Source organism: Orcinus orca, chromosome 21 (assembly GCF_937001465.1).
Source record: "Orcinus orca chromosome 21, mOrcOrc1.1, whole genome shotgun sequence".
In the NCBI taxonomy this organism is placed as follows: Eukaryota; Metazoa; Chordata; class Mammalia; order Artiodactyla; family Delphinidae; genus Orcinus; species Orcinus orca.
In genome coordinates this window covers 14125431-14138393 of record NC_064579.1, presented here as the reverse complement: position 1 = coordinate 14138393, position 12963 = coordinate 14125431, and the positions used below count along the sequence as shown (strand labels likewise).

Here is a 12963-nt window from a genome sequence, read left to right as displayed (position 1 = left end):
TGGGATGGGGGGAGGGAGGGAGATGCAAGAGGGAAGAGATATGGAGACATATGTATATGTATAACTGATTCACTTTGTTATAAAGCAGAAACTAACACACCATTGTAAAGCAATTATACTCCAAATAAAGATGCTAAAAAAAAATAATGATGCTATTTTCATTTGTGTTTTCCTAGGAAACAAATACACAGCTTCTGGGCGTGTAAAATAAAGTTTTATAAAAGAAGGGTGAGCAGAATGTATTGAGGACTGTATATCTATATGACTTCCTACACAGTCACTCAACTTTATAGAAAATAAGGAAATAAACTCATATGTAAAAGCTTACAGATATATGTTCATTGCAGTATAGCAAAGAACTATATAGTAATGAATTTTTATATTAGCAAAAATTAGAAGTAATAGGGAATTTTTAAATAGATGGTATACATAGTGGAATAGTTTGCAACCATTAAAAATCTTGTGGATATAATTACATTGACAGAAAAAGCAGATTATACACAGTATATATGGTATATTTTATAAAACTGTACATTAAAAATGTAATCTACACAAACATAAAAAGTACAGGTTATATGCCAATACTGGTTATTTCTCAATTCATGAGAGCATGAATTGAGGAACTTTAGGGGACAGATTTTAATGAATTTCTTTGTGGTGGGAAAAGGATTTTTAATTCTTAATTTTCTGTATTTTTCAAAGTTTAAATATTTTATAACTTCTGTTATTCAAAACAAGTTTCTTGAAGATGAAATAAATGATGTGTACACTCCTATTACTACCCATCACGTACTGGAAAACAGATGAGGAGTCAGCACTCTGGAGAACTCTCCCTCCACAGCCCATGTGGGGCCTTGGACAACTTAAAACTAGTTTCCTCATTGTAGCAGAATTTTATTTCAGTCTTTTTATTTGCCTAATGTCTCACAATATTACTGGGTTGAAGAGAAGAGAAAATGAGGGCATGAATTGAGGAGCTCAAGGGGACAGATTTTAATAAATTTCCCCTGGTTCAGCAAACATTTATCAAAGCCAGGATTTGAGGATACAGAGACAGTAAATACTGGAGGGAGCTCAAAAACAGATTTTTAAAATTAAGTAAATGCTGCTCACAAACAGTAAAGGAACACAATCATAATAGCAAACACTTAAAATAGTGCTTAAAATATACCAAGCCCTGTTCTAAGTACTTTGCACACATTAACTCTCTCTCTCTCCCCCTCCCCCTCCTCCTCTCCTCCCTCTCTCCCCCTATCCCTCCATCCCTCCTTCCCTCTCTCTCCCTCCCTACCTCCCTCCCTCTCCCCCTCTCTCCCTCTCTCTCTCTCTCCCCCTCCCTCCCTCCCTCCCCCCCTCCCCTCTCTCCCTCTCCCCTGTTATTAGCATAGAGGCGAACAGCAAGAACTCTGGAGCCAGGCAGCTTGGAGGTAGCATCTAGAATCCACCACTTACGGGCTGTTTAATCTTGGGCAAATTACTTAAACTCTCTGTACTCAGTTTCTTTATCTATAAAAATATGGACAGTGTTATACCCACATAGGATTGTTCTGAAGGTTGTAAATTATTTAGAACAGTACATAGTTTGTTGTTGTTATCAAATAACTGTATTAGCTGAAAAAAAAATCATCTCACGTAACTTAAATTCTTGCCCTTTGCTTCTTTGTGTATATTTTTGCATTAAAGAAGTGTGCTTAGTGCATCGCACGGGGAGATCAGCTTGGCGCTTTGTGTCCACCTAGAGGGGTGGGATGGGGAGGGTGGGAGGGAGACGCGAGAGGGAGGGGATACGGGGATATACGTATACTATACGTATAGCTGATTCACTTTGTTATACAGCAGAAACTAATACAACATTGTAAAGCAATCATACTCCAATAAAGATGTTTTAAAAAAAAAAAAGTCTGCCTAAAATTAGTTCAGTTCTTCCCTTTGGGGTAGATTATTTTGTGTGTGTGGTACGCGGGCCTCTCACTGTTGTGGCCTCTCCCATTGCGGAGCACAGGCTCCGGACGCGCAGGCTCAGCGGCCATGGCTCACGGGCCTAGCTGCTCCGCGGCACGTGGGATCTTCCCGGACCGGGGCACGAACCCGTGTCCCCTGCATCGGAAGGCGGACTCTCAACCACTGCGCCACCAGGGAAGCCTTAAATTTTTTATTTTATATTGGAGTACAGTTGATTAACAATGTGTTAGTTTCAGGTGTATAGCAAATTGATTCATTTATACATATATCTATGCTTTTTCAAATTCTTCTCCCATTTAGGGTATTACAGAATATTGAGTAGAGTTCCCTGTGCTATATAGTAGGTCCTTGTTGGTAATCTATTTTAAATATAGTAGTGTGTATATGTCAATCGCAAACTCCCAATTTATCCCTCCCCCCACCTTTCCCCTTTGGTAACCATAAGTTTGCTTTCTAAGTCTGATTTCTAAGTTTCTGTTTTGTAAATTAGCTCATTTGTATCATTTTTTTTAGATTCCACATATAAGTGATGTCATATGTATTTGTCTTTCTCTGACTTCTTTCACTTAGTATGCTCATCTCTAGGTCCATCCATGTTGCTGCAAATGGCACTATTTCATTCTTTTTTATAGCTGAGTAGTATTCCATTGTATGTATGTGCCACATCTTCTTTACTCATTCATCTGTCAGTGGACAGTTAGGTTGCTTCCCTGTCCCGGCTGTTGTAAATAGTGCTGCAGTGAACATTGGGGTGTATGTATCGTTTTCTCTGAATATATGCCCAGGAGTGGGATTGCTGGATGGTATGGTAATTCTATTTTTAGTTTTCTGAGGAACGTCCATACTGTTCTCCATAATGGTTGTACCAATTTACATTCCCACCAACAGTGTAGGAGGGTTCCCTTTTCTCCACATCCTCTCCAGCATTTATTGTCTATAGACTTTTTGATGATGGCCATTCTGACTGGTGTGAGGTGATATCTCATTGTAGTTTTCATCTGCATTTCTCTAATAATTAGCCTTTTCATGTGCCTCTGGGCACCTGTATGTCTTCTCTGGAGAACCATCTATTGAGATCTTCTGCCCATTTTTTGATAGGGTTGCTTGTTTTTTTGATATTGAGCTGTATGAGCTGTTCCTAGATTTTGGAGATTAATTCCTTGTCAGTTGTTCATTTGCAAATATTTTCTTCCATTCTGTGGGTTGTCTTTTCATTTTGTTTATGGTTTCCTTTGCTGTGCAAAAGTTTATGAGTTTAATTAGGTCCCATTTGCTTATTTTTGTTTTTATTTCCATTACTCTAGGAGGTGGATCTAAAAAGATACTGCTGCAATTTTCTAAGAGTTTTATAGTATCAGGTCTTATATTTAGGTCTTTCATCCATTTTGAGTTCATTTTTGTGTATGGTGTTAGAGAGTGTTCTAATTTCATTTTTCTACATTTAGCTGTCCAGTTTTTCCAGCACCATTTATTGAAGAGACTGTCTTTTCTCCATTGTATAGTCTTGCCTCCTTTTTCATAGATTAATTGACCATAGGTGGACAAAAACTCAAGTTTATAGCTGAGGAAACTGAGGTACAGAGGGGTTTGCCAATTTGCCCCAGTTCACAGTGAGTGAGTGGAGGAGCCAGAAGTTGAACCCAGGCAGTCTGGCTTCCAGGCTCACGCTCTGAATCCTTATGGGATGCTGAGTGGCAGCAGACGCAAAGGAAAGCGTCTTGGAGAAGAGACTGGTGAGCTGAGTCTTACTGGATTAGAAAAAGTTATCCAGACTGAGGGGAGTTGGTTTGAGGTGGTCTCACAAAGAATGATGAGGAAGCTCTGTGAAGAAAGGAGGAGATGTGAGTAGAAAGGCATGCATGGGGCTGAGTGAGCAGCTAGGTCTTGTTGGAGTCAAGTGGGAGGCTCATAATGATGGGCAATAAGGCTGGAGAGGTGGGCAGGACCCAAGCAGGGAGAAACTGGGATGTTGTGCTAAATGCCTATTCATCTGTGGATGGTGGGGATATAGGTAAAACTGGAGGCAGGGGGTGCAGTGAGCAAGCTGCTACAATAGTCTTAATGATATTCTGGAAGCCAAAACTAAGGCAATTAGCAGTAGGATCGGAAGAGACCAGGGATGGATTTGGGAAATATTAGAGGAGATAAAATGGACCACGGTTAAGAGTTTGACTTGGGACGTCAGTGTTACAGAATATAGTGACCAGACACCTTGTTTGGGGGGCGGGGTGTGAGAAGTGTACTGAACTTGAGGAAAAACACAGCAGGCTGTTGGAAATTTGATGCACCTGGAGGTAGAATGAGAAAATTAGATGTGGGATTTAAATCATGCTCAGTACACTTAGCCCAGACCCCATCTTTATACTTCTTCATTTTTCCAACAAATTGAGTCTGTAATGTGCCAGGCACTGCATACCTGCAGCTGTGGACTGAGAGGCAGGCCCGCCTGGTGGCCTATGCAGTGAGGTGACTAGTTCATTCCAGCGTCGGCAGGGCCAGGTAGGAAGCAGACAGTAAATGTTTGTCGCCTGTTTCACACCTGAGTTAATCACACACACGCCAGGCTGATGGCGTTCTTTTTCAGTTGCCTTCTTCGCAAAAGTGGATACGGAGGGCAGACATTCTGTATCCTTAGGATAGTCGAAGGGCCCCAATTAGTGCATTTGGCTCTTTTTTTGAATTAAGAAGGATCTGCAGGAAATAAGTGGGGTAGCCCTAATCTCTTCTAAAACATATTGGAGAGTGTGAACTCAATTGATGAGGTGGGGTTTTTCCCACCCAAACAGAGTCATTCAAATGTAGTCCTTTGGGCTTCCCTGGTGGCGCAGTGGTTGAGTCCACCTGCCGATGCAGGGGACACGGCTTCGTGCCCCGGTCCGGGAAGATCCCACATGCCGCGGAGGTGCTGGGCCCGTGAGCCATGGCCGCTGAGCCTACACGTCCAGAGCCTTGCTCTGCCAAGGCAGAGGCCACAACAGTGAGAGGCCCGCGTACCGCAAAAAAAAAAAAAATGTAGTCCATTGACATTTGAAGTTCTCAATAAAAACATGACCTATGAGGATTTAGGGAGCAAGAGTTTTAAAATATGATCCTCTTCTCGTCTCTTCATGGGGTCCACCTCTTTTCTAATCCCAGTGGACACTAGCTTTCCAGGGAGTCTGGATAGCCTGAGTGCTTCTGTGTTGAGATGAGAGGGGCACAGTCCTTTCTTGCTTCCCTCAGAGGGGAGAAGCGTTGTAGATTGACTGGGTGCTTTAAAGGCGGAGATCTCCTCCTCCCCTTCCCCAGTGCTGCCCTAGAGAAGCTGCGTAAAGGGCAACACTGAGCAGCGAGGCCTTGATCAGAGGGTGCGTTACTCACGAGGTCCGAATGTGTACTGCGTCAAGTGTCATGCCATGGGGACTTGCTGTAAAAAACATGTGAGAAGATAAAAAGCCCAGTGAGGGATCCGTGTGTGGAGTGGGCTGCTTGTTGTGACCGTGAACCCCCTGTCTCTGGAGGTGCTGGAGCACAGGCGGGGTCCCAAGAATGCTGTTGGAAGCACCCAGCTGTGCACGTCCTGGTTGCCGTCCTCTCCAGCTCAAGGGTTTGGATGCTGCTGTAGTGACTGCTTACTCCTTGGACGGGTCTGGCACACATTGCTCTGTTTCCCGAACTCCAGTTGTGCTTGTGAAATCAGGATCACATGGTGCCATTTCACAAGAAAATAGAATTTTCTAATGAGACTGTAAGCTCCTCGAAGACATGGATAAAGTAAAATCTTTTAAACCCCCTCAGGGTCTAGCTTGGACTCTTCATTCTTGATTGAGTAATCACATGGAGCTTTCAGTTTCTATGCATTTTTGTTCAAAGTTAATGATTTACAATTATATTGCTTTAAGAAACAAAAGATGTAATATGCCACGTGTCTTTTTCTACTGAGGAAGTAAGAAATATTTTCATGAAATATTAATTTTATTCTTGAAAAATTTTCATTGGTATAAATCTGAGGGAACAATAAAATTTGGGTTCTCAAGTACCAGCAACTGAAAAAGGCCTAATTTAATTGTTTAATCTAGATTTATCTGTAGAAAAGCAATGATGTAAAAACTAGAGTAGGGACTTCCCTAGTGGTGCAGTGGTTAAGAATCTGCCTGCCAGTGCAGGGGACACAGGTTCGAGCCCTGGTCCGGGAAGATCCCACATGCTGCAGAGCAACTAAGCCTGTGTGCCACAACTACTGAGCCTGCACTCTAGAGCCCACGATCCACAGCTACTGAAGCCCGTGTGCCTAGAGCCCGTGCTCTGCAACAAGAGAAGCCACCACAATGAGACGCCCACACATCGCAAGGAAGAGTAGCCCCCGCTCGCTGCAACTAGAGAAAGCCTGCGTGCAGCAACAAAGACCCAGTGCAGCCAAAAATAAATAATTAAAAAAAAAATCTAGAGTAAATCAGGGAGCTATTAACGAGTTTTCTTTTATTATAGATTTTGTTTTTCAAATGAGGCATTATGGGTCTTTACACCCTTCCCACAATGAATGCTTTGTTTTATAAGCATACATTTTGGAAGCCTCCAAAGATGAATAGCTTTCAAAGAAGACTCAAGTTATGTCATCTGTAGATGTACTGAAAATTAGTTTCTGGCCTAGACCTCAGTTTTACAATCTATGTACCTGTAGTAATTGATTGTAGTATCATAAATGAACCGTCTGAAATTTTGAGTGCAGTTGGATACTAGTTTAGTTTCTCAAGTAGTGATGGAGAACATAGTGAAATTATCAACAAAGTTCTTTTCCCTCAAATATTTGAAATTAAATCTGTCTGGGGACTGTCCAATACTATTTTTGCTAATGGCAGGAATTAAAAATGTTTTTCCTCTTAAAAAAACTGAGTCTTATCAACCCATTTCCTCCAGAAGCAGGATCACTGTGTACTTTCCTAAGACTGTGCCTTGGTCAGTCTTTGTAACTATGGGATCCCATGTGCATTGGTTACACATATGGTCATTTATAAATAGGATTTCAAAACTGGTATAAAAAAGTAAGATTTACCACAAAAAGGCAAATCTTCTAAACATCTAAGACATGAGTCTTTTAAATTTTAACAGAATGACCTATTTTAAGCAAACATTTTCTTAGGGATGATTATTCATATTATAAAAATATTTTCAGTTTTTTTAAAAAGCATAATTTCCTCCACTAAAATAATCTACTCGTAAGGATTTGATATAAATTATAAATCGTAACATACTATTGGGTTGCACCTGTACAGTGCTCGGTTCACTGCCTTTGCTTTGGTGGTTACTGACTAGAATCGCTGAGTCAGTTCGTAATCTAGTATGATGTATTTTGTGGGTCATACAATAATCTTTTAAAAATAATCAAACCTTCATAGTATATTTATTTCAGAGCCCAGCGACTTGACTCTGAAAATTTACAGAGCTGAATCATATGCTGGTCTGCGAGAGTTTAAAGCAGCCATAGAAGATTTAAATGCAGTTCTCTTTCAACTGCCAAATTGGCCTGAGGTAAAATTACTGTCTTACATTTGCATACATTTACAAATTTCAACTGCAGGGAATATGCATTCAGTTATGGTTATAAGTTATAATGGAATAGATTGGGTGATTCTTTAAATAAAATATAGAGTTCTAGAAATCTAAGGTCAATATTTTGAGTGGATGAATATCATGACAGTTTTTTAAACTGTAAGAAACCTTTGTCTCCTAACCAAAGAACAACCTGAATTCAAGGCACAGAAAAAAACAGACTTTAATATACAGCATTTCCTCAAAGAGACACAACTGGCCCTATTGCAGAGCTGGATCCAAACTGGTTATCAATGGAGGAGGTTTTATCAACGGAAAGAGAAGGGGTCCTTGTGGCTGAACAGTTGACTGAGGCATTGTGATGGGAACTGGATGATTAGGCTGTGGTTAACTGTGGTAGATGGGGTCAAAGGAGGTTGCCTTGCCCATGCTGTTTTAAAAAAGGACTTGTGGCATGTATATAATATATAATCAGTTTACTAATTCTCCTTTTTATCAAACTGCCAAGGGAAATTAGTCCATCTCCCATATATATTCTTTAAGCTAGAAGTCATTTTTTTATGTGACTTTTTCCTCCATTCAAAGCTGTGCCTTTGAGGACAGTATAGTAAGGATGCTCTGAAAGTTATAAATTAATAAGGAAAATGATTCAAAATTCCATGATGGCATGACTGGTTAGTACAGGTCCAGTGAATGTTAAGAGGGAAAATGATTGTACGGACAGCTTTACAACTATTAAAAAGAAAGAACCCTCTGGACTTATCACTGAAGGGATAAAATGAGAAATGTGGTTTTGAAGTCACTTTCTGGGCCGCAGCTCCCCTGTGGGTGCCTCTCCAGGGCAGGGTGTAAATATGCCTTTAGAATGCCTGGGCCTCCTCAGTCAGTCAGAGTTTGAAAATGAGTATTTCCAAGCAGACTTTCTTTTGTTTTCCCCTTGATACTGATTTTTTAAAAAAACAATTCCATCCATAAAAGTCATGTATATGTGCTTTTATTGAAGGTCTACTTCAGGAAAGGAAAAGTCCTCCATGATGCTGGTTTTTTAGGTGATGCCTTACAACTGTTTCTTCAGTGCTTAGCGCTTGATGAAGATTTCGCACCTGCAAAGCTAGAAGTAGAAAAGGTAATCAGTTTACCAACTATAATACTTCAAGGTAGGGCTACGACACAGGTCTTTTTACAAATGCCAGTTAGAATCTTGGGTAAGAACATAAGGAGTGTCCATAAGTCAAATTCAGTAGCAATTTGACAAGTAGTTTTCAGGCTTATATACTTATTAGCATACTGAATTCTTACCGAAATCAAAACATTTCATTCAGAGATAGTTAAATGCATTATTTTTGCCTAGTTAAATTTAGATGTTCTCTAATAGTTTGTTCCATGGGAGCCAGACTAATCATCCTTAATTAAACATTGTTGTCGTGATGTTCCTGCTCAGGAATTTTTATTGGCTTCCTTTGCCTTTCATTTCAGGTCTCAACTTTGCTTGCTTTCCGTGGTTGCCAGTGGTATTGCCCCACTCAATTTGTTTTGCCTTAATATTCTCAGTACTGCATACATCCCTTTCCAAAGTTTGTTCAGCGATGTGTCAATAGGTGTTAATTAAAAGGAAAAAGGGAAGGGGGTTCTCCAATCAAATGACTTTGGAAAACATTGGGTCGAACCAAACAGATTTCTTCGGACTTTGTCAAGAGTTTTTGCTTTGCTAGCATGACAACAGCATTCAGCTTTTGCCAGATTTACCCACAGAGCATCTGGGATGACTAGAGGCTTTGAAAAATGTTTTGGGAAAATCTACCCTAATATAATTTCAGTGCCCTGTCATGAGATGCTCCCCTCGATGTCCCCCCAAAGATGCCACGTTATTTATTACCTTCGTAGTGTTTCTCAGAGTGTGGCTTTTTTTCAGAATCATCTCGGGTGCCTGGTAAACACAGAGATTCCTGGGCCCTACCACAGACCTTTGGAATTAGAATCTCCGGAATTGGGGCATAGTTTAACAAGCACCTTGGGAGATTCTTATGTACCTTGAAGTATGAGAATTTTGAAATTTTTCTCAGATTCCAAATGCCTTATGAATACAGCTAACATTGCTATATCCTCTATAAGGTTTGTTTGCACTCATGTTCTAGCCCACTGATTTAACAAAAAATGGTTTACTGTTGTGTGTTGTGTGTTTTCTGACTGTTCTCTTTGCTAGAGTGATTGCCCTGGTGAGATTGCAGACTTTTTAAGGGTTTATGATTTTGCATTTTCCATGCTGCTGGATATCCTTATACTTCTGTAAATATTTGTTTGTTCATTAATAAGGTCAGGTGAATGCAAAATACCTACTGCCTTGAAATATTTATTTTTCCTCAGTATTTTTTTTGGTAAATTGTGGTATAATTTACATACAATAAAATGCATGGATTTTACAGTTCAGTGCGTTTTGAGAAATTATACAGTCACGTAACAGCACCCCAATCAAGGTATAGAATATTTCCATCATCCTAGAAAGTTCCCTCATCTCCTTTCCAGCAAATCCCCGATCTCCCTGCTTCCAGAGGCAACTACCGTTCAGATTTCTATCACCATAGAATAGTTTTGCTATTCTAGAACTTCGTATACATGGAATCATACAGCATATACTCTTTTGTGTCTGGCTTTTTTTGCTCAACATAATGTTTTTGAGATACATCCAGTAATTTTTTTCTTTTTGATTGTTTACCAAGTATCCCATTGTATGAACATACCACAGTTTGTGATATTCACAGTTAGTGGCAATTTTCATTTGGATTGTTTCCAGTTGATGCTATGGACATTCTTATACAAGTCATTTTGTGGACATATGTTTTTATATCTCTTCAGTAAATACCTAGGAGTGGAGTTGCTGTGTTCTAGGGTGGGTGTGTGTTTAATACCTTTTTTTAAAATCAGGAAATGTAAAACCATACCCAAATTTTAAAATGTTTGTTCATTAGATGGGGTGTTGCTTGAGCACATACAGATACACACACTTTTGTTTACATTATATATATTTCCTTTTTAATTACATTGTAAAGACTCATGAAAAATTCTGATTTTTGTGTATTGAGAGACAGTACAGCTGAAAAGCCAAACCTCCAAACTGAGGCTTTAAGAAATCGTCTGCTGTACATATACACACAGCTTATTTGAGAAGCAAACAAATGTGAATCCCTCTCATTTCCTTGTAGCCAGGTTCTTCCTCCGTCTTAACCACCCCCGTTTCTTTGAGAGTTGTAGACATATTCCTGAGAGAAGCACCCAAGATTTTGATACTGCAGCTGCCTCTCATATCAGACAGCTGCCATTTGGTGCCACAAATAATGCTGGGCAGTGGTGACCGACTGTGCAGGTCACTTGTTCAGGGAGAAACTAAATTCAGTGTAAACACATGGAATTTTAGAGTTTAGTAGTTAAAGGTCCAAGTTCACATAAACACTCTTAAGTCCACCTTAAAATATACATTGGGATGAACCATGAACTATTTTGACAGGATAGGACTCACTGATGTTCAAAGGTAATATTTTCCACTTCTCTTAAGATCTCTTCTTTCTACAAACCTCATATTAAAATGTCAACCTTGGGCTTCCCTGCCTGTCCAGTGGTTAAGACTCCGTGCTGCCAATGCAGGGGGCACGGGTTTGATCCCTGGTCGGGGAACTAGTAAGATCCCACATGCCTCGGGGTGCGGCTAAAGTAAATAAATAAATAAAACGTCAACCTTTACCTTGGGTACCTTCTCAGGCTACCAAACTCACCACCCCGTGCCTTCCTTTTGAATCATTTATTTGAGGTGATTTGACCCCACTGAGGCACACCTTGGTTTTGCAAGACTTTTTAATCAATATGGAAGTTCTGCTTTTTACTTAACCTGTTCCTTCCCTGCTCATTAAAAATAAAGTTGGCTACAACTTTTCTTTCTTTTAAACTGATGGATAGCTGACTCAGAATATTATATTAATTCTAGGTGTATGATATAGTAATTTGATATTTTTGTAGATTATATTCCATATGAAGTTATTTGCTACAAATTTCCCCCAAATTCTTAAATATTAGGTAACTTTATATTAAATTATCCTCAACCAAATATTTTATAGTTTTCATTACTTTTTATAATATTTCTCTTACAGATTTTATGTGATTTATTGTCACCTGAAAACTTAAAAGAAGGCCTGAAGGACTCTTCCTGGAGTTCATTACCGTGTATTAAAAACAAACCTTTTGGTTTTCCTTCAGTAATAGAAGAGTCTCATTGTGCCAGTGAACTTAGCCCAGAGCAGGTAAGGGGGTGAGTAAAGATAATCATGGGCAATCCGTTTAGGTACTTTAAACCTAGTAGGCATTGTCTTAATAGAATTTCATCTATGGCCTTTTATTTTATACTGAAAACTTTTATGTAAAGTATATGCTCATTAATCACAAATTTAGGTCATTCAGTGTCAGAAAACTTTCAGTCTCTTGGAAAATATAGAACATTGTATTTATTTCAGTTTCCTTGGAGTAGGAACTATATTAGCATAACTGCTTTAACCTTATTATGATGTAAGCCAGCTTGATGTCCAGGGCTATCTAAGTACTGGCAAAAATCACTTACTTGCCAGGGTTTTAGAATTTAAAGTTGGTGCTGTTTAAATGAACAATAAAATGAAATTTTAAGACATCAAAATTTCAGTTTGGTTCTGGCGAGAATAAGGATAGTAAAGAAATACAGTTAGTTACCCTTATTTGTTGTATTTTTTTGTAGAATGAAGAAATAGCAGAGGTCACTTCAGAGCCTGTCAAAGGAAGCCTAAACCATGCTCGGTCAGCACAGGCTATAAATTCGACAGACATGCCTGCCAGAGAGGATTGTTTAAAAAGAGTGTCCTCAGAATTTTCACTCTCTGTTCAAGAGCAAGGTGTTCTGCTGAAAAGAAAGCTGTCTCTCTTAGACCAGGATGTGATTGTAAATGAAGATGGAAGAAATAAGCTGAAAAGACAGGGAGGTAAAAATTTCACTACACTCCTATAAAACACATTGATTTATTTAGAATGGCCTTCAGACTTCTTCCTAAAGAAGATAACCCCATCTCTTTGTTTTAATAGAAACTCCCAATGAAGTCTGTACGTTTTCATTAACTTACGGTGACATCCCAGAAGAATTAATAGATGTCTCAGATTTTGAGTGTTCTCTCTGCATGAGGTAAGTATGTACAATTTTATAAAAGATGAATATTTTATATTAATGTAAATAAAGTACAGAGTAGATAAAGGTAATCTACTCTGTAATAATAGGCAATGTGAAGTAACAGAACAGTGGATTAAAAATCAAAAGATACGAATTTTAGTCCCAGGTTTCCCTTTCACATCTTAGGCAAATAATGTAATCTCTGAACCTTATTTAGCTTTTCCTTACTTAGAAAGTGGGGTCAGGGTTTGCATAGCCTATACTGAAGTCTTGTAAGAATCAGATGACTAAAATAT

General features: G+C 39.2%; 1 protein-coding gene across 2 annotated transcripts in view; it reads left to right on the top strand.

Annotated features, from left to right (window-relative positions):
* The window catches only part of LONRF1 (LON peptidase N-terminal domain and ring finger 1), a 45791-nt gene that overhangs the window by 7151 nt on the left and 25677 nt on the right, over nt 1-12963 (top strand). For both annotated transcript variants that reach the window (XM_004277158.3, XM_033400617.2), the window contains exons 2-6: nt 7352-7470; nt 8495-8617; nt 11631-11780; nt 12245-12485; nt 12586-12682. In XM_004277158.3, the coding sequence (XP_004277206.1) occupies nt 7352-7470; nt 8495-8617; nt 11631-11780; nt 12245-12485; nt 12586-12682 (730 nt within the window). The remainder of the gene's footprint in view (nt 1-7351; nt 7471-8494; nt 8618-11630; nt 11781-12244; nt 12486-12585; nt 12683-12963) is intronic.